General features: G+C 37.7%; 1 protein-coding gene across 1 annotated transcript in view; it reads left to right on the top strand.

Moving 5' to 3' along the window:
• The window catches only part of PTDSS2 (phosphatidylserine synthase 2), a 43,646-nt gene extending 36,875 nt beyond the window's left edge, over positions 1-6,771 (top strand). Inside the window, exons 11-12 of the mRNA XM_087881234.1 lie at positions 3,313-3,498; positions 4,794-6,771. Coding sequence (XP_087737360.1) covers positions 3,313-3,498; positions 4,794-4,938 — 331 coding nt within the window. The 3' untranslated portion in view covers positions 4,939-6,771. The remainder of the gene's footprint in view (positions 1-3,312; positions 3,499-4,793) is intronic.
• The last annotated feature ends 14,943 nt before the right edge of the window (positions 6,772-21,714 follow it).

Here is a 21,714-nt window from a genome sequence, read left to right as displayed (position 1 = left end):
TCCATCTTTTGTTCTGTTGTAATTTTGTTTTAAGTTTGGTGATAATGAAGCAAACTGGTTGGCCCTACAACTTGTCAGCATACTGTTTTATCTCTGACTATCAGAGAAATGTCTGTGTTTAGTATCTAGGATTCCAATACCTTATGGAGATCACTTGTTGGTCTTTGATTCCCAGAGCAGGGAAGAATGGCTAAAAATGATTACTTTAGTTGGATTTCACGATATTGAGCAGTGACATTCAGACCGTTCCCTGACCCCTCGTTTTGGACCTACTGTTTCCTTCTTCAAAGTAAGAAAAGGTCTCACTTCTCTCCTCAGTATTCTGAGGAATTCTGGTCCATTTTTCAGTCCTTGTGTTTGAGTTGAAAAAGAATCTTTTATTCTTTTGCCCTCTGTTCAACCAGATGGCATAACGTTGGAAAAGGGAAGCTTCATCTATCCCCAACCCCTCATTTTCAATTCAAGGTATTGCCATTCTTTGCCAATAGAAGATACAGAGATCAAAGGAAAAGATCCCAAAAAATGATCCCATATGTAACAATTTCCTACCTTTCTTAACTTTTATTACAGAGAAAGTGACTACTGTATTTTCCAGTTCCACTAAAATTTCAATTTCTGCACAAACATAAGAATCTCCTCAGTACTACACTTCCTAGTAGGAGGAAGTTAAAAGCAAACTGTCTACAGAATTGTTCCTTTATAAAATATACATAAGGGCATATTTCTGTTTCTGAGTATTTTCAAAGATTAATGAAGATTTTCTCCCCCTTCTATTCTAGCACACCATTCTGTTAGGCAGCTTAAAGATTTATGTAACTTCTTTTAAATAAAAGACTACTTTCAGTTGCTAAAATGCTCATTGAATGCTCTGCAAATTTTCAGATATTCAGATACACCACTATGCAGATTTTGTATGATATATTGAGGGCTATGGGCTATGGGTCATTTTGGAAGTGGGGTACAGATGTTTTTAAGGGGAAATGTATATTAGGTTTTTTTTCTCCTTCAAACCATTTTTTAAATGTACAAAATGTACAAGAAAGGGGCTCAAGGCCTTCGCTTTACCTATTCTGGATGTGCTCTGGTGATTGTAAAGGAAGGATTGTAAAGGAATGCCAATAAATCATACCTTTTTGCAGCCTGTGTCTTGTTTTCTATGTGGAACAAAGTTGCTGGAATAAGAGTGATAATAGTCTATGAAAATTAGATCAACTCATGGAGGTTTTACTGTATTTGGTTTGGTGATACAGAATATAAGGTCATATTTGAGAAATATAACAATCCGGTTCAGCAGGATTCTTTGCGCTAGGAAATAGATTAAAGAGCTATAGGATTGACATTCCTTGCTGTATCAGTTGCTATTGTTTCCAGCATTCCCTCGTGTAGATTTTTTCTGGGTGTTGGTTTAAAACAGCAGAAACTAGATACGGTATGGGGAAACTACTAGGTACTAGATTTAAAAGCAGGCACTGAAAATTTTAAGAATTTTGTTAGAGATGTCAGAATTCGCCCAAATAAGTCTGCCTTGTAGGTATAGCAAAATGATCTGCCTAAATTCTTTATTTATAATTAACTATGTGAAATTGCTATACTTTCTCTTCTTTATTAAAAAGCTAAAATATTAATGTAATAATATTGCAGCACAGTGAATACAGTGGTACCTTTATACTAAACAGCTTTGGAACTCATCAAATTTGGTATTTAATGCATTTTGACATAAAAATTTTGTCCCAGTACCCATCGTTTGTTTGGTATTCAATGCACAATCTCGAACTTCTCAGTGTCGGCTCTCTTGTGACACACTACATTATTCTTTATCATACGGATCATTTGGTACTCGTTGCCCTTCCGGGAACCAATTAACGATTACTACTTAGGTACCATTGTCTAACAGATTGTTCAAGACAGAGCATCTGTGGAATCTGTCTGTTGTTAAATCCCCACCCACCTCTATATCTTTGCTTCCTTCCTTCTTTCCTTCCTTCCTTCCTTCCTTTTCTGAGACACTGGCCACAGGCATTTAGAAACAGCCCTCCATGTAGCATCACTCCCTCTTCTAACTTTAGGGAAGTTGTTGCTTTTTTTTCAACTGTTGTCAGCGAGAAAGTACAAAATGGGCCAGAAGCCAGGCTGGGGAAAAGAAATTCCCAATGCTGTTATTCCAGAATACACCAGCCAGCATACCAGTCCAACTGCTCAGCACCCTCCCCCCCCCATTAATCATGCCTTTCTATTCAAACTTCTGAGCATCTTCTTAGGCTACCAATCTTTAAGCTGTTGCACCAGCACACTGTCCATCTGCTTGACAGATCTTTGCAATGTCTCCCCTCCCTGCTTTCTTCCTTCACCAACATCCCAAGTATGAAGTGTGCACTTACCCTGCTCAATCTTCCTAGCATTGTCCCTCTTGCCCCAGAACTCAACCGAGAAACCACACAGAAGCATACAGATTTTGTAGGGCAGGGGTCCCCAACTCCCAGGGGACGCCCACTACCAGGCCATGGCCTCTTCGGAACCAGGCTGCACAATTGTTGGGCAAGGAGTCACGCAACTCTACTTGCACAAGCAGCGGGTGATTGCGCTTGTGTGAAAAGCTCCATTTGTGTGAGCAGTGTGCGCACCTGCTGCTTCTGCAGTTGGAGCTGCATGTGCTCACACACACACTCCTGTCACTCACAGAGACTCATCTCCTCTCCCTCACCCTGCCAGGCCGCCAAGCTGGAAAGGTTGGAGACAGTTGTTGTAGGGGAAGCCATAACACCTGTCCAGACATCTTGCCCAAGTAACAGATCAGCTTGTTGTTTGCTTGTTGTTTTGGAATGCTTTGGGGAATGAAATGTCCATTGTAAATAAACCACTAGAACAAGGTTGGTGAATATACCATATGTATATGAAATGTAGTTTTATCAATATAGAAATTTGGGTTACCATGGTGATCAATATTTGCATGATAGACATTTACTGTTATTTATGGGGTAATGTTTTGCAGACTGTAATCCACTCTATCAAATCTTTTACTAGAATATAGACTCTTCTCAAATATCACCTATTTCAGCCTCTGATTTTGGGGCACATGAGAGTCTGTCTGAAAAGCAGTTGCTTCTGAAGTTATGCTTCCTGGGTATGGTATAGAGAAGCATTTCAAGATAACATTTTTATAATATTACTGAATGAAATTGATATTAACTGGAGTAATTCAATTTAATCAGCAAATTTTTAAGATAATGCATTTTTTTGGATTTGCCTTGTGAATAATATTTTGAGTACAGATATGTCTTGTACCTATATGCTACTACTTTTGTTTTATTGCAGGAAATTCCATAAGAAGTTGGGTCAGCAAGCTTGGCTGGTTGCTGCTATCACAGCTACAGAGTTCCTTATAGTGGTAAAATATGATCCATACACTTTAACACTGTCACTCCCTTTCTACATTACTCAATGTTGGATCCTTGGAATCATGCTTGTGCTTGCGTGGACAGTTTGGCGCTTTTTCATTCAGTAAGCAAAATTTGATTCTTGACTGTCTAGCTAGGCTTGTAATCTTTAGGTTGTTTGTATGGGAATTTTAAAATACTATGGTCTGATAAAAGTTATTAAGCACATGAACAAACATCCATATTTTCAAGACGCCAAAGTTGGGAGACTCACTAATAGAAATTAACTTTCTTGTTGATTTTCAGGTAACCCTTTGATTAAAGATCTTTAATAAAGCCTTAATTATAACACTTAGTTGCCCTATAATTCTGAAAGAAGCACGCTGTCTGTTCCCATGAGATTGTTTGTTTGTTGTTTATTGAATGAATGAATGAATGAATGAATGAATGAATGAATGAATGAATGAATGAATGTATATGCTGCCCATCTCATCAATAGGGCAACTCTAGATCCAAGGAAGAGGAGAGAGTTTGTATACTGAACTAATCCCCCAAATTAAATTTCTTATCTAAAAGATTTCTTGCTCTTTCTTATCGAAATAGAGAAATGGGACAGAAAGATATCGGATAGCATACCCTAGGTTATGAGGTTCTGTTTGGCAGAATGTATTCCCTCTGGCTAGGCCAACTTATGCTCCCCATCTCAGAAAGGAGGGCTGCAGGATAACTTTTTTTTTTTTTAATTTGATTTATATGCTGCCCTTCTCCGGAGACTCAGGGCGGCTTACAATGCGTTAAGCAATAGCCTTCATACTTTTGTATATTTATACAAAGTCAGCTTATTGCCCCCACAAACTGGGTCCTCATTTCACCTACCTTAGAAAGGATGGAAGGCTGAGTCAACCTTGAGCCTTGGAGAGATTCGAACCAGCAGTAAATTGCAGGCAGCTGTGTTAATAACAGGGTGCGTAGACCACTGTACTATCAAGGCTCTTGCTTTGGATTCAGTTTCAAGGTGCCACATAAACATATTTTTGGGATCATAACCCTTTCATTGGGATCATGTAGCAGCACTGGATTCCAGGAAAAGATATAATTGCTTAAAGGTATTGCAGAGGGATGCTACGTTCATTCTCCCGCATGCCCTGAAATACTTTTTGGAGATCAGATCTGAAGTGCTGCCCAGACATTTCTGCTTTGCATTAAATCTCCAAAGAGTTGAGGGGGGGGATTGAGAGTGGATCATCTCAGTTTGTTTATTTGGAAGGCTGATTAAAATGTATAGCACTTTTTAAACAGAATTACGAGATGCAAAATCTAGTTTACAATTGTTTTAGAGAAATGAAAGGAACTACAGAGGTTTATTGCTTCTTTTTTTTTTAAGTGAAAGAAACAATTCTTGTTTTTTGTTCGTTTCAGTGACATCACCTTACGGTATAAAGAGATAAGAAGGCAAAAGCAAGAACATAAATTTGGAAAGGATAAGTATTTAAGCAATGGTGATGGACAATCTGTACTGGTAAATGAGTACCTGAAGAATAAACTAAGAGAGAAAAAACTTTGATCCTGAGTAATTGGTGAAGGGCTAAGAGGGTTGATTTTCTTGATTTGCAAGTTTAACCCTCCCTCGTTTTGTAATTTTCAATGTTTTCTCATGTGTGAGAATCCTTTTGGAAAAGATGCCACTTAATCTCTTTTGAGGAAAGTGTTTACAACTAACTGTAGAAGTAGTGCTCCTTCCACAGGAGAACCTCAAACCAAGCGTGGTAAATGTGGGTGCCACCTCACAAAGAGAAGGATTGGGGAGGCTTTAACCGATAAAGGCAGCCTCCCCATCCTGGAAAACTGTTACCATTTGGGTCATCATGAACATGTTTTATGAAATAAATTGGTGCACTGTGAAAAGCAGTTTGATGTTTTCTGCTGAAACTAGTTTAAGCTATAGTGATAATGTTCATGTTCTTATGATTCATTTAACAATACAAAAAAGAGGGATGCAACTGAAGTATGAGAACAAACTGCAAAATTTGCACAGTACGCTACTGCAGCCAGCCTTTGAAAGTCCTGAATTTAGCTGCCTGGATCTCAAAGCAAAGGTGCTTTACTTTGAACAACTGGCTAGTATATTACAGTCTCAAATACCTCTTTGTCAACTGTCTCTTTAGGAAAGGCATCTCTTTAGAAAGGATGCTGATTAGCCAAATAGTGAAAATGAAGGCAAAAGCAGGTAGAAATGTGTCCTAGTCTTAGTCATATGAATCAAAGTGAACCTTAGTTTTATTCTTCTGCAAATGAGATACTTATTGTTCTTGCCAGGACTGTGTTTGGTTGCTCCTCTGTTGAATAAACCAAAATATATGACATGGATGTTCAGAATCATTTTTTTAAACTTCTAGAATAGGGATGGGCCCAAGTGTCCTTTCAGATATTATCAAACAGTTCTCATCAGTCCAGCTAGCATGGCTACCTGTGCTGGATGATGGGAGTTGCCCATCTGTTGTAGAAATTAAGGCAGGAAGATTATGGGCAAGTGGTATGAGCATAACCAGCCACTAAATGCTGATAGAAGTATATTATCATCTCTCAAGCCTCTAGACCAAGAGCAGCAGCTGTCTTGCTTGTCATATTCTCTCAAAATAACATTTGTTTTATGAATATCTTGAATTGTTTTCATATTTTTAAAACAGCTAGGTCAATTTAACTTACAGGTAACACTCATTTTTATCTTAACACTATAATTGGATCTCAAATAATTAGACTTGGGGGAATTTTTTTTGAAATGTTTTATTCTTTGGACATGCATATAAGCTAAAATGCTTACTTGCCTCTTCTCCCTGTACGATCTCAAAGTGTCGCTACTTAAAACACATTGCATAGATCTTGGCTCCCTTTTATGATAATACTTGAACTGCAAAATAAGTCTGTTCTTGCCTTGTTTCCAGGATACCACTAATATTCTCCTCTTAAACAAAGGACGCTTTCAGGAAAAGAAAAAAAATCCATATAAATGAATGTTGAAAGGTTCACCAGAAGCCACAGGTTGAAATTCTTCATTGAGTACCTAGTACATTTCAATTTAAGAGTTACATAGCCTTTATCTGTTTTGTACTAGTAGATTCTGCCCCTCTTTGTAATTTTGTATTGTAAAGTCTTTCATGTAATTCTGGTGGTAACAAGTGCAATGGGGAAAAACTTGAAAATAATTTTGTTTTGTTTTTTGTTGAGGAAGTAATTGTGTAAAAACTGAAGTATGTGAAAAATGCTACTTTTGTTTTCAAAATTGAAGTTGACTTACTCTCAAACCATTACTTTCATACTGATCTTTATGTTCATGAAACAGTCTTAAAATTATAGTATGGCAAATTGAACAAATGTAATAAAAGAGTATTTGCTGGTATGCTTCTGAGTTACAAACTTTATTTGGGAAGAGAAGTGGTTCTCATGTTTCATGTGGATAGTTTTATATACACACATAACCATCAGGTCAACTTTGCATTCTTTTTTTCTTCTACCTCACCATCATACATTGTATTTGTTTTTTAAATGTCCCAGTTTTCTTTTAGAATCTCAACCTGTTTTATTTCCGGTTTAACACCAAAACACTTTTAAGCACTTTATTTTTCTCATGCATACTTTATTATATACTGTATTATAATAATAGTATATAGCATATCATTATAGAATGCTCTACTATGTTCAACAACCAGCTGTCACTCCATATTTGTGTAAAGTATTCTATAATTCAAACCTATTTATTTTATTCAGGAGCGGGTTCCAAATCCCGTTGCTACCGGTTCGCTCATGCACGCATGTGCACTTCTGCGCATGCGCAGAAGCTGGTGGGTGGGTGGAGCCTCCCGCCACCGCTACCAGTTTGCCCGATCCAGTGCTAACTGGTAGCAACCCACCACTGATTTTATTGCATGTGTCCGCTAAATAGTCAAATCTATAGTAAATGTTTTTCACATTCATACATTTCTCAATGACCTGCTAAAGAGAAGGGAATCTTCTATGCATATTCTTGCTGGACATAAGCTATACCGTACTACCGGTATACTTATATAAAGCTATACTGCACTTCCTAGAATTTTTTTATTTTACCATTCTCTATTCATGTTGGGAGATTAATGTTTTTGTTAATTCTTTTCCCTGTTGGATATGTACTTTTCCTTCCTTCAACTTTTACTTCTTTTTGTTCCATGCCCATTGTTTCCCAGGATCTATTCTTGATGCTAGCTAATGTAATCTTCCCCACGTTCACAATTTCTCATTACCCTTATAGCCGTCACTGATTCTCTCAGTCTTTAAATATAGTCAGTCATGCTTTTCATTTTATTCTTTTTCCATACATAGTATACATATACTTACATTTCAGTGATGGGTTCCTCCCGGTTCCACCAAGCCAGTAGCGGTGACGATATGATGTCACCGAACTGGTTCTGCCCACCCCCACCCCACCCCGCGTTATTCTTACCTTTTATTTGGCCCCACCCCCAATCTATTGCTGCCTCCTGAGTCCCAGCTGATGGGCTATAAAGAAAAACTGTTTAAACTCTTGCCGGGGGGCTTCAAAGGGCCGCCCTACAGCTGATCAGTGGTAAAAGGCAGTTTGGTGGTAGACCAGTGCCTCCAAAAACAAATGAGTAGACCGGTGCCTGCAAAAATAAATGGGTAGACCAATGCCTGCAAAAATAAATGGGTAGACCAGTGCCTGCAAAAATAAATGGGTAGACCGGTACAGCTCTGCAAGCAGTTAAAAGCCTGGTAGACCAGTACCTCTGCTAAATCCTAAAGAATTGTCACATAACCATCAAGCCACGCCCACAAAATAAGCCACGCCCACAGAACTGGTAGTAAAAAAATTTAGAACCCACCCGTTACATTTATTTTTTTTCTAAACACATATTCACCAGCTTGCCATTTTTATTCATTTAGAGTCTCTAAGTGATACAGTCACACTTTCTTTACTTTCTTGCCTTATTCCCACCCATTCATTCAGATCTTTTGACAAAATTAGATGATTCTCTTGAATTGCTTTCATGCAGAATACTGTACAGTTTTTCCCAAAACCCATCTTGATTCTCCATTTTCAGCTGAATAATAATATGCAGCTATAACCAACTATGACACATTCTGCTAGAGAGAAATTCCCTGAGGATGGGCTCCAGCATGAATCCAAAAGCTCAGAAGACTCCTGGTCCCTGTGACTGACCCAGATTGGATCCTGCAATTTATGACTTCCTACTTTCATATAACTTGTGATGCCATACATCTTGACCTCTTAGCCTTTTCCTTCATACTTAAACAATCAACTTCAGTTCACATGATGAAATCACTTTGTTTTGGAGGAGTTATCTGTACAACAAATGAAACATATTAATGTTTTTAAAAAAAGAACACCAAATGTCCATTTATAATATGCGGCTTTATTCTGAATGGACACATGAAATCCCCAAAAATCTTTAGGGACTGTATTCAAATTAAAATTATGTATCCATACATAAAGTGTTCAATATTTTACCTCTTTAGGAAATATCCCTAAGTCAAAATAAATATACAGTTTTTTTTTTTATATTTTTTTTTATTGAAAAAGTTTTTCAAATACAAATTTTTCCTTTCCCCCCCCCGCTCCCTAGCCCCCTCCCCCTCCCCTTCCCCCATGGCTTCTACAAGATGAAATCCAAATTAATATCACATTATATAATACTTTACCACCCTTTTACACCACCCCCTATGTGCTAAACATTTCTTTCTAACATTATTATTATGTCCCCCGTATACTATACGTTTCAAAACAACATTCGGCTATGAGACTATATAATAAATCCTAATTTGGCATTTATTCTACTCATAATCTACCCATTTCCTCCACCCCCGTACGTATATCTCTTAATTCAAATCTTTTAAGTATATTAATATCTAAACATAACATCCCTTTTCCTAAACTAAGCAATCAGTAACGTTACCTATCACCTTGTACCATATCAATTTTATTTCACCCACTTTCCTACAGGTCTACCATACATAATATATTTAATATCTTTATTCTTCTGCCCATATCACTAAAAGATATTTCCATATATAAATAAAACCCTCAAATGACTTTATATTTATATTCCATATGGTATCTTCTGTAATGTCTTTTATCTAGATTATTAATTCCGACAACCACGTTAGGGTAACAGCCAGATCATCTGCATGCCCCAATTCCATAGTTCTCTTGCCTTAAAGCTCAACATATATGTAATCCATTTTTCAGAGAGTCCAAAATAGAAAGTTCCAATCCGCTCAATCACAGGCCATCTTCCACATCCCAAAAACACCAGCACTGCAGAGATCTGTTATTCTTCTCAAAATAGTATAAGTCTATAATTTGCCTCAGCTATATTTTCATGTATCAGCCTTCTATAAATCCCGCTTATTATATTTAATCGTCTCTTAAATAACTGGCATTAATCTGTTGGCTAAAAAAGAATTGTAGTTTAAATTTTTTTAGTTTTATAGAACCTGCTTCTTCTTTTCTTAACTTGTTGTGGTTTAGATCTCCACCCTGGTTGCCTTTCTAGGACTTGTATATCAGCTGATTGAATTACATACGGGTCTTTAACTTGAGAAGACATCAAATCAAGATCCAAAGCCGCCTCTCTTATATTTATAGGTGATCCAGCTATAGCCTCTGAAGGAGAATCCAAAAGCGGCTCATCCAAAAAGCCCTCTATAACTTGTCATTTTTCCATTACCTCCATCTCCATCTGCTTAGCCTGAGTTTCAATCTCTTGTTCATTTTGCTTTTCTTTATCCCCCTCCTGTATTCCTGACACTGATGACATACGTGGAGATGTTGGGCCCATTTTAAAAACCTTGTAGTAAAATTCTTCCGCTTTTTCAACAGTGTTTAATTGATATCTTTCTCCTTGATATCTCAATATTATTCCAACTGGAGCATCCCACCTAAATGGGATGTTTTGTTTCTTTAGCTCAGTCACCAAAAATCCAAAGTCCTTTCTATCTTTTAACATCTTGGACGGCAGCTCTTTATATATCCAGATCTTCATTCCATTCATTTCTAGAATGGAGTTAAAAGACTTTTGCACAATATCATTTCTTATTCCTTTATCAGTAAAATAAATCACCACATCTCTAGGCAATTGTCTTTGCTTTGCCACCCAAGAATTTACTCTGTAGGCCTTATCAATCTTACAGAATACTTCTTCAGAGCTGACCTTTAAGATCACAGCCAGAACTTCAGCAGACATCTTTCTCAAGTCCTCTCTGTTATTTTCCTGTATTCCTCTCATTCTGATCGCAAATTCCATGGCTCTAAATTGCATCATTGTAACTTCATTTTCAATCCTTTGCTTTATATTATCTACATTGTAAGTCTTGTGATCAGCTTCCTTCATTTTAGACTCTACTTCTGAGCTATTTTCTTGAATCATTGTCAAATCATTTTCAATTCTTTGTATTTTATTATCCAGATTATGAATCTTATAATCAGCTTCCTTCATTTTAGACTCTATTTCTAGATTGATATCTTTATCCATCTTTAGAATTACTTCTGAGAAGCTTTTCAAAGCTGTTACAATATATCGCTTCAGGTTATCATACTTTTGTTGAACCAACTCTTTAATTTCCTGTCTAAATTTTTCAAGATTCTGGTTCATAATCTCATCATCTTGCCAACTCCTCCACAACAAATTCCTTTAAATCTTTAAAACCATTCTTCTGCATCTGCGAGCTCAAAAATTGCTCTTGTGATTTATAAATGGGGGAGCCCCCCCCCCACAGCTTGGTTGTCTGGCTTTGTCAGTTTTAACGCCATCCTGCCACACAAACAGACTCTTTTTAAAGAAAAAGTCTTCTCTCCACACAATATCAATATCAAGTCTCTAAGAAAGGAAGAAGCATGAAACAGAAATTTTTCTCTTCTCTTGTAGCCAGCGCTATTGCTTCAGATACTTTGTAACATATTAAACCATTCAAACGGAAAGACTTTCGCTTTCAGCTTTCTTCTCAAGCCTCAGCCAGCCGCCATTTTAAACTTTTTTTTCCCCTTTTCACTCTTTCTTCATTCTTAAAATCAATCATAGGGTTGTTACAAATACTTGCGATTTAGAGTCCCAAATCCGGATTTCATCCTGCTTATTCAAGCGATCTGTTAGTTTTTGCTAATTAGGTTGGTCACATTGTCTAGCTCTGCAAAGCGCAGAGTTCTCCCGAAGCCCGGAGCAGCGGCGAGCTGGATAGGGAGCCTCATCCTGCTTCCTCCCCAAGAGTAAAAAAAAAAACTCTGGGGACTTCGCAGAGGGCTCTACCTACTCTCACCAGCTCTCTTCACATTTCCTTAAGGAAACGGAGTTTTTCGAGCCGCCTCTCAGCTGTAAAGGCGGCTCTTTACGGGCGGCGGGGGTGGCGGTCCCAAAAGACCGTCTAGCGACTACAGAAGCCAAACCGGAAGCCCCCCATATACAGTTTTAGAATGGACTTCCATACAAATGGATTTAATTCATATTTAATTCCTAGATAGTCCCCTGGAATGAATAATAACCCCCTCCCCCCAATCATCGTGATCCTCTTTCACAGAATACATCATTAGAAACATAATTCAAAGTTATTCCCACTAAATAGGCAATAGCTTGCAAATATTAATTTTGTTTGAAAAAAAATGACATTTACAACAAAATTAACCAAAAAATAGAGGTTTATTTCAAAGTTCCTATTTTTCTGAAATTGGACAGTGTTATCTAATAAACTTACAATTTTCTTCTCATTGAATTCACAAACATGTTACAACTGTTTACATTTACCTATACTAGATAATGGGAGGTTCCATGCATATTTTGGGTTAGGCACTAGGCCAAAGCAGCACCCTCTGAATCAGGGGTGTCAAACTCGATTGCATTTTATTCTGTATTGAATAAATACAGAATATTGTGTTGTGACTGTATTGTGACGTATCAGGATTTTTTTTTCCTTGCGGGGCTGGGGTGGGTGTAGCCTGCGGGGGCCGAATACGGCCTGCGGGTCGCATGTTTGCTCTAAATCAATTAGGTACTTTTTCCAAAGCACTGGATTAAACCAGAAGCTGAATCCTATGGATCGTGTGTATTCCTCTAGATTGTGTAAAATCATCCAAATATACCTAATTTTCTATGGAAGTCAAACCAATTATCTCTTGAACCAAAGTTCCTGACTCAAAGTCTTGATTGAAAATCATTGAGTTAATTTATCCTTTAAAATACTTTTTAAAAGTGAAGTAACACTGGCTTTTCTACAATGATGAAATAGTAAGACTAGCAGATTTCACTGAGATTTTAGAGGAGTAATTCTAACTTCTGTTTGAGCTGTGTTAGCAGTCTTCATATCCCTCTACAGTAATGTTATTTACTTGCTTGATAGAATATCTTTTATTTTATTATTTATATCTCACCTTTATTTTTTTTACAAACAACTCAAGACAGCAAACATAACTAATACTTCTTCCTCCTATTTTCCCAAAACAACAACCTTGTGAGGTATATTGGGTTGAGAGAGAGTGACTGGCCCTGTCACCCAGCTGGTTTTTATGGCTAAGGCAGGACTAGAACTTACAGTCTCCCGGTTTCTAACGTTGTGCCTTAACCACCAAACCAAACTGTTTAATATCTAGTAATACGTGGGTATTACTAGATATTAGAGTATATGATATACTCTGTGTGTGTGTGTGTGTGTGTACACTTGCAGAGAGAGAGAGAGGAGAATATAGAGGATTACTAGCTAGAATATTAGTAATATTGGTATATATAGATAAATGTACACATGCACACATGTAACATATATAGACATACATTTCAGTATTCCTGCATTACTAACTTCATTCTTCAATTACATTTTTCAATTATTAATTGAAATCATTCTTCTGTGTTTTTAGAAGAAAAGCTAAGTAAACTACATATGAGAAAGAATAGTGCTGGAAGGATGAGATGTTTTTTTAACTTACAGTATAAATCTAAATGTCGATCAAAAGGTTGGCAGTTCAGCAATTCAAATCCCTAGTGCCGTATAATGGGGTGAGCCCCCGTAACTTGTCCCAGCTTCTGCCAACCTAGCAGTACGAAAGCATGTGAAAAATGCAAGTAGAAAAATGGGGACCACCTTTGGTGGGAAGGTAACAGTGTTCCGTGTGCCTTTGGCATTTAGTCATGCTGGCCACATGACCACGGAGACATCTTCAGACAGCGCTGGCTCTTCGGCTTTGAAACTGAGATGAGCACCATCCCCTAGAGTCAGGAACAACTAGCACATATGTGCAAGGGGAACCTTTACCTTTACCTATAAATCTGTCATATAAAAATAATAATTATTAAATGATTAATAATATATTCTAAATTTCTCAACTGACAAGAATGGCATATTACTGCTCAGTTGCTTATTTCTAAACCATGTTAATACACTTTTCACATAGTCTAGTACAGTGGTGAAATCCAAATTTTTTTACTACTGGTTCTGTGGACGTGGCTTGGTGGGCATGGCAGGGGAAGGATATTGCAAAATCTCCATTCCCACCCCACTTTGGGGCCAGCCAGAGGTGGTATTTGCTGGTTCTCCGAACTACTCAAAATTTCTGCTACCGGTTCTCCAGAACCTGTCAGAACCTGCTGGATTTCACCCCTGGGCTAATATATTAGATAATTTCTTTATACTACATTCATCGGACTTAATATCCAACCCAGAATTGTGGTCACTGTGGCTATCTATGATCACTTGATACTGTACAGCTGAGAACGGTAAGTCTTTATTCTTCTTTGGAGTTTCTACGATTTGACTGGGATGGTCTGTTCCAGCAGTCAATCTTCTGACAGTTAAAGGCTGAACTGGAATTATGTTGCCATTCCATAAACCAGGGAATAGGTATCAAGTAGAACATGAATGCAGCTGTCTTACTACTTATTAATATTATTTATTGTGGAGTTTAATTTAGGCACTTGCCTAAGAAAAGGCATTTGCCATCTGTAACCATAATCCTTATAGTTACAGGAACCATGAATGCATGCCAGATTGTTGTCAATATGAAGTTTTTTTTCTGAACAATAAATTTCAATTCCTCACCTATCTAGTTTAAAGAAAAAAAAATTTCTATGTTTTGGGAGGTAACTCCTTGTTTAGTATTTCCTCTTTGGAAAGGATTTCTTAAGAATTTAATAGAATATAGGAAGAGAGATGTACAGAAATATGTACTTTCCATTATAATAGATTTTAATTAAAGTTTGATTTGGAAAAGCAGCATTTCCTTCATACGTGTAAATTTGCAAATGTAAAAAGGGAAAATAGTAAAAAGTAATTATGGCTCGTTAGATAGCCTCAAATTCTCTCAAAACAAGACTGTGTTATTGACATGTTTGCATCTAAGTAAATATCACATTTGAAGAAATACATTAAAATGAACAAATATTGTTGTTACTTCTTACACCATTAAGAAGATCTGTTATAAATTAGAAAACTGAAGTGGAGATGATAATTTTATCAATGTATCTTAGGAAACTTCTGGTTAAAGGCCGTCTCTGCATCTAAGAAAATTTTTCATTATGTTGCTCCAAATTTTCCAAAATGTCCAACATATTTCTAACATTGTCTTTTAACTGTCTTTTATATAAAAACAACAACTTGTCGTTACTCAACAATGATACTGGCCTATAGTTGCTTATTAAAGTCAAATCTTATCCCTCTTCAGGCATTAATAATATTTTGGCGCTCGAACTCTGGCATCTTTCCTCCCTGTAGGATAGATTTCGTTGTGTTATGTAAGTTTATGTAAATTCATCTTCAAAACATTTATAAGAAAAAAACGGATAATCCATCTGGTCCAGGCACCTTTCCTAGTTTAATCTTTTTTATAGCTTCAGATACTTCCTTTATTGTTGTAGGTTCTGTCTCTGTTCCTCTGTAATGTTTGTTTCTTTAGATATTATTCTGTTTTCTCTAGAGAGATGTAGTTTTCTTCATAAAAATTAGAATAATCTAAAAATCCAAATCTTTGATAATATATCTACTTTAGAAACCTTGTAGCCAAATTCTTTGTAGGCAATATCTATTCTTGAAAAATATCTATGTCTTTCAGAAAAGCAAGTATACGTTCTTGAAATGCCATTTTCTGCCTTCATATATCAACCAGTCCTAAATTGTCCATCAAATCAAGGGAAACTGTTGGTAATTTGTCTTGAGTGATTTTAATATTTTTCTCAGAAGTTCTGTCTAGTTGTGGGAGAATCCCAACAAATCTATTTTGCTCATCCCTTAATACAAGCTCTGATTTTAGTTGTGGATTTATATACAATGCAAAATGACTCTATTTCTTTCTCTCTTTTTTTGCTTTCATTTCATTTTGCTGAAATGAATTCTTCTCCCAAATTTTTATAAAAGAAATATTTTATGTCCTTTTTTCAAATATTTATTTATTTATTTATTTATTGGTTCGATTTATATGCCGCCCTTTTCCGGAGACTCAGGGCGGCTTACAATGCGTTAAGCAATAGTCTTCATACTTTTGTATATACCTGCTTAGTAGGGCTTTCGCCCCCCCCCCCCCCAAGCGGTGTTCTTTTTTATACAGTCAGCTTATTGCCCCCACAAACCGGGTCCTCATTTTACCTACCTCGAAAGGATGGAAGGCTGAGTCAACCTTGAGCCTGGTGAGATTTGAACTTGCAGTAATTGCAGGCAGCTGATGTTACTTAACAGTGCTTTAGTCTGCTGCGCCACCAAGGCTCTTTTGCATCTCTTGTAGGCAAATTATCTCTTGTTTTAATTTTTCAAATAATGGTTTTATACAGCCCAAGAGCAACACAGGAATTGCAACCTACACAAACCCCAACTTTCTACCCTGTATGAGCTGATGACTTCAGCATTCAATTTCATTAATGGGCTTCCTCAGGAATGCTGCTGCTGCTTTCCTGAAAGACTCACTTGGCTTTAGAATAGAATAGAAATAACTATTAGAAATTTGGCCTTAGAATAGAATAGAAATAACTTATCCAGAGAAATAACTCTGGATAAGGGACAAAGACCTGCCTAGCTTCACCAAACCGGTCAGCAAATCGGATCCTTCGGATTTCCTTCCTTAAAGCCCTTAACTTGTATTAAAAACATTGTTTTCCCATAGTTTGAGGTCCTTTTTCCTTTTAAAGTAGGTACCCAACAATCATTGCAATAAACATGGATTTTCTCCTTAGTATTGTGTGCTTTGTATTTTCCACAACAGGAAGGCCTTAAATAATTAAAATTCTAATGCTCGAACAGAAAGTCTAAACAACCCCCACAATATCATAATAGAGGTGATGTAAGTAATGATGCATGGGAATCTTTTTTTTACAATCTGAGAAGTTAGGGAGATTGTTCCTTTCTGAGTTTCTTGCTTTGCCCATTATGCAGTTGTGGGCCATGTCCTCTCTTATGTGATTATTCCCCGGCCAGCATCTCTTTCCCTCCCAAGGTCATGCCAACAAACCATTACAAATGATCAGGTAAAAGACAACCTGCAGCAGCAATGTGGACAGTGCAAGCAGCTCAGAAGAGACTTGCCTGGACTGTATTAGGCAATGGGGTGAAAAATACACTTTCAGACTTGCAAGTTTCTATAGAATTAGTTCATCTGGCCTATCTGGTCTACCTTGCAAGATTGACAATATTAGATTAGTTGATATGCAAGCAATATTAGTCAAAATCTTACCCTCCTATTACTGGAAAATAGTTAGGAAAAGGATGATACTCTCAATTTGGAATCCTATTTACTATTCAGCATACCCTTAAAGTTTAATAAATATGTCTGTTGTCCACCAGGGGGTAGTAGTCTACAACTATTCAAGGAACCAAATAATTGGTAAAAGTTAGTAAAAACCTCTGAATATCAGCAAAAAGAATTTGCTACAAAATTACTCGTGATACATGTTTTGAAGTCCAGCCTATAGCTGTTTCAAAAGTTGAATTTAAAATAGATTAAAATCTTGTATTCTAGCCAGACAGTCCACACTGTTTCCACTGAAGGTAGAAGGAAAGACTCCCATCACTTGGGGGGGAGGGGGGGATCAGAAAGAATCTGATAGCACCTTTGCAGACTAACAAAGTTTATTATCATTGTTTTATTGTTCAGTCTGAGAACTTTTGATGGGAGTTCTAGTCTCCCTCTATAGTGCTAGAATACTTTTGTTCCAAAATGCTTCAGAGTATCACGGGTTATCTAACAGCACAATGGGTTTCAACACATTACAATTACTAGTTGATAAGGTAATCTGTTTTATAGCTTGCATGTCTTATGAGCATCTTACAATCAAGAGAATGAGAAATGCAGTTGGGGTGATAATAACCAAGTAGCACTCCTCCTGGAAACGGACAGAAAATATCCTTTCCTCCAACCACCTCATTAATGTTTATGGTGGGAAAAATAAACAGACATACTTCTGCTTAATGACTTTCCATTTGCACTAAAATTTCCATTAGTTGTATTTTTCATTAAAATGTTTTGGGCTGGATTTGCTTCCTCCCACTTTTCCAAGCCTCTTTTAATGTATTTCTGAAATCTCTCAATCATGGTTGGACAATTCCAAGAGCGAATAAAAAGACTGGGTGCCAAGCTCACAAGACATAATTCTGTATAAACATTTCAATACTCACATTTAAATGCAAACCTAGATTAATTTTAACAAAAATGAATTCTGACTTTCATCAGTAATTGGATATGAATTGGGCTCAGTTTTTCTATGCAGTGCTGTTTAAAAGATGATTAAAATATTGTATATGAAGCAGTTTTATTTAACGCTTGAATTATACTTTATTATACATACCGTGTTTTCCTGAAAATAAGCCCTCCCCGAAAATATTTAACCGCATGCACAGCCGGTCCCTGCTATTTCCTTTGCTTAGGGTTAGGGAGACAGAGCTGGAAATCGGGTAAGACAGCAAGAGGATCCCCGTCTTGCTCCACGTGCCCCAAAATAATAAGACCTCCCTGAAAATAAGGCCAAGCGTTTATTTCGGGGTTCAAAAAAATATAAGACAGGGTTTTATTTTCGGGGAAAAATGGTATTAGATATTATTGCTACATAATTTATATTCAATCTTGCCTAATCTAGTACCTTCTGAGTTTACAACTTCCAACTAATTTGGCAAAATGTTGCTCAGGAAAGCTCATACTTATCCATGCAAATCCTATCAAAAATGTTCTCGTTTTGTTTATCCTAAAGATTTTGCTTACAAAATGTTTATAGCGAAACTCCTGGCAGCTTTTTAGCTACCCATAAGTCTTCCTTAGCTTTCCCTAATACCTTCCTTGCATCTTCTTTCTTCCTTTATGCTAAATTGTCAACTCTAGTTGCCAACAGCTTTGTGGTCATGTATGCATATGCTGTTGTCCACATGTGTAAATCAGATGACAACGTCAGGATAGGTAGAACTATCTATGTTACATAAAACTATGGAATTTAATATTTCAGATACTCTGAAATTCCCACGTACCCCCCAAATGGATGGACCTGTCCTGTGGCTCTCCAATATGATGCCCACAGAACAGTCCTTTGATGGCTGCTGAGCTCCAGTCCCATCTGATTTGTTAAGCTTTCTTTAATTAAAATAAACCTAATTGCAAGCTAACAAGTGTAAAACAAAGGCATTCTTAGAAATAGCTATCTAATTTCTAGAATGTTGTAACCCAGGATACAATCCTTAGACATTAGTAAGAGGGAATTCTTAACTTTCCTGCATCCTTCACTGGCTTTAAAAAAACTTCTACTAATGTCTCTTCATTCACAAGACAGTAGTATCAGCTCTTGGTTAAATCCTCATAATGACATATTCTTGAAATGTATTTTTAGATGGTCATTTTCCCCATATACACTGTCCCTGGGAGTACATTATGACATTCCATCATTCTTTGCAGCATGTATGGCCCATTCTTAAAAGCATAATTGGCAGGTGCAGAGCAGATTTAAGTTTTGGGAGTTATTATCTACCAAAAATGTTCCCTTAAAGATAGCCCTTTGACTTCTATGTATTAATGTCAGTTGTTCAGACTCTGAGCAGTACTCCAATCTGAATGTTAGCCTAGCAGATGATCAAAGTAGTTCATAGTAGCTATAATGGCTAGGGATGATGGGCCCTAGTTGGAGTTCTTAGGGCGGCTTCATTCCTGATTGGTGAGTTGGTGGATCAGGGGAAGGGGAAGGGTTGTCACATGATAGGATTGTAAAGGGAATAAGCAACTCCTCCTGTTATAAAAAGACATATTAGGTGAACGAATAGTTTTTGTGCTGGCCTTGCTTCCCTAGCTGTCTCCAATGCACTCATGTTCTATGCTTAAGGATAAAAACATTGCAATTAACAGTTAAATGAGATATTCTGATCTGCAGCAATTTATAAGTAAACATGTTCAGTTCAGTATCATAAAAATACTGCTAATTCTAATACCACAAACAGTCCCCATTATGAGGAGAGCACCCACCCGCCTCAGTCCATGATACTCTTTCACCCTCTGGCCTGCTTGCAAGTTGCCTGGGACTGTGAATTTCTAACTGGCTTTCCCATTGACTTTGTTTGTGGGAAGCCAGCAGAAAGTTGAAAGTCACAGACATGTGAAGTCCTTGCTCACTTGCCAGTTCTCCTGTATAAGTCAACAAAAAAGAAAGATTCCCGATTAATTGTATGTTTTCTTCAAGGCTTTCTCAGTAGCAGCCCCCGTGCTTTGGAAATATAGCAATTTCCTCTTTGCATTTACAAAATGGATAGATTCCAGTTCCATTCTTATTCCATTGCACCTTTTGGTCCCAATAGACTAATTATAGGCCAATGATGATGAACTTTTTCGGCACCAGGTGGCCAAACCAGAACATGCGCATATGTGCACACGCACCAGAGCTTCAGAAACCTGAAGACCAGCTGGCTGGTACACGTGTGTGCCAGCCACCTGATCTTTGGGTTTCCAGCACATGCATGTGTGTCGGGCACCTGGTCTTCGCGCGAGCCGGACTGCCAGAAACCCAAAGACCAGCTGGCCGGCGCACATGTGCGTGCTGGCCACCCGATCTTCGGGTTTCCAGTGCGCACATGTGTGCTAGCCAGCTGGTCTTTGTGCAAGCCAAAGCACCGAAAACCAAAAGCAGCTGGCAACAGTGCGCATGCCCACAGAGAGGGCTCTGTGTGCCACCAGCGGCACGCATGCCATAGGTTCGCCATCATGGTTATAGGTATTCCATCTTAATGCCTATCTTGTTTTTTTTTAATCTGTAGTTTTTGCTTTTTCAGCTTTACTGTATACTGTCTAAAGTAGGGGTGTCAAGCTCCCTATCAGGCATGGTCCTCTGCCAGCAAAAACAGAGCTTGGGGGCTGTGTGCGGGGCCTCTCGGGCCCGTTTTTTGGCCGGGATGGCCTCGTACAACTCTCTGGCAGCAAAAATGGAGCTCTGTTTCCAGGGCAGCTCTCTGGGCCAGATCTAAGCACCCTGCAAGCCGGATCTGGCCCATGGGCCTTGAGTTTGACACCCCTGGTCTACAGTCTCATGATTGGGAAGCCTACAAGTACTGTAATGAACAATGACAAATGGCTGAGAAACCATAATTGAATTGCAGTGAGATATAAATGTAGTAAATAAATAAATAATCTGGATTATTAATAAATAGGGTTATGAAAAGATCCACTAGTTTGGACAAAATGTGTTGTTTTATGAGAAAAACAATCTGCCTTTCTTGTTTATTGATTTTACTGTGATTCAGTTACAATTTAAGCCAGGCATTGACAATGTTCAGATAAAGTGGGATCAATAATTGAGTTGTTATAGAAATGGAACTAGGCTATAAAGTGTGAATTGTGGAGTTTATTCAGAGGAATCACCTATTAAGTATTCAGAAGATCTCTCTCGTCCACTTGCAGATGTTTTCATTTTACCTTATTTAGAAATAATAGAAAGTGACAATTGAGAATCACAGCAATCACCTTTATATTATGGAAAAGGCAAGAGGGGAGAAAGTGCTCTGTAGAAGCTGGTGACTTTGAAATTGAAGACATAGCAAGTAAAATGTTCTGAACTTCATGTCAAGGTGGAAGATGCTACTATGGTTACAGAAGGATATCTTTGTAACTGGAGTTTCTCAACTCCTTCAAAACCTACCCTTTCAATGGAAAATTTATAATAGCTATTTAATTCCATGCCTTAATTTCATGCCTTATTTCAGTGATGGCCAACCTTTTTGCCATCGCGTGCCAGGAGACGGGGGCGGGGGAGGTTCATGCGTGCGCGTGCCCACACCCATAATTCTATGTGCCCTGCCCTGCGCGTGCATGTGGACTCCCCCTGCCCCCCCACTTCTGGCATTTCTA

This window comes from Pantherophis guttatus, chromosome 1, assembly GCF_059756535.1.
Source record: "Pantherophis guttatus breed Tessera chromosome 1, ASM5975653v1, whole genome shotgun sequence".
NCBI lineage: Eukaryota > Metazoa > Chordata > Lepidosauria > Squamata > Colubridae > Pantherophis > Pantherophis guttatus.
The sequence above is the reverse complement of the archived record's forward strand: the minus strand, read 5'-3'. Positions and strand labels throughout refer to the sequence as shown.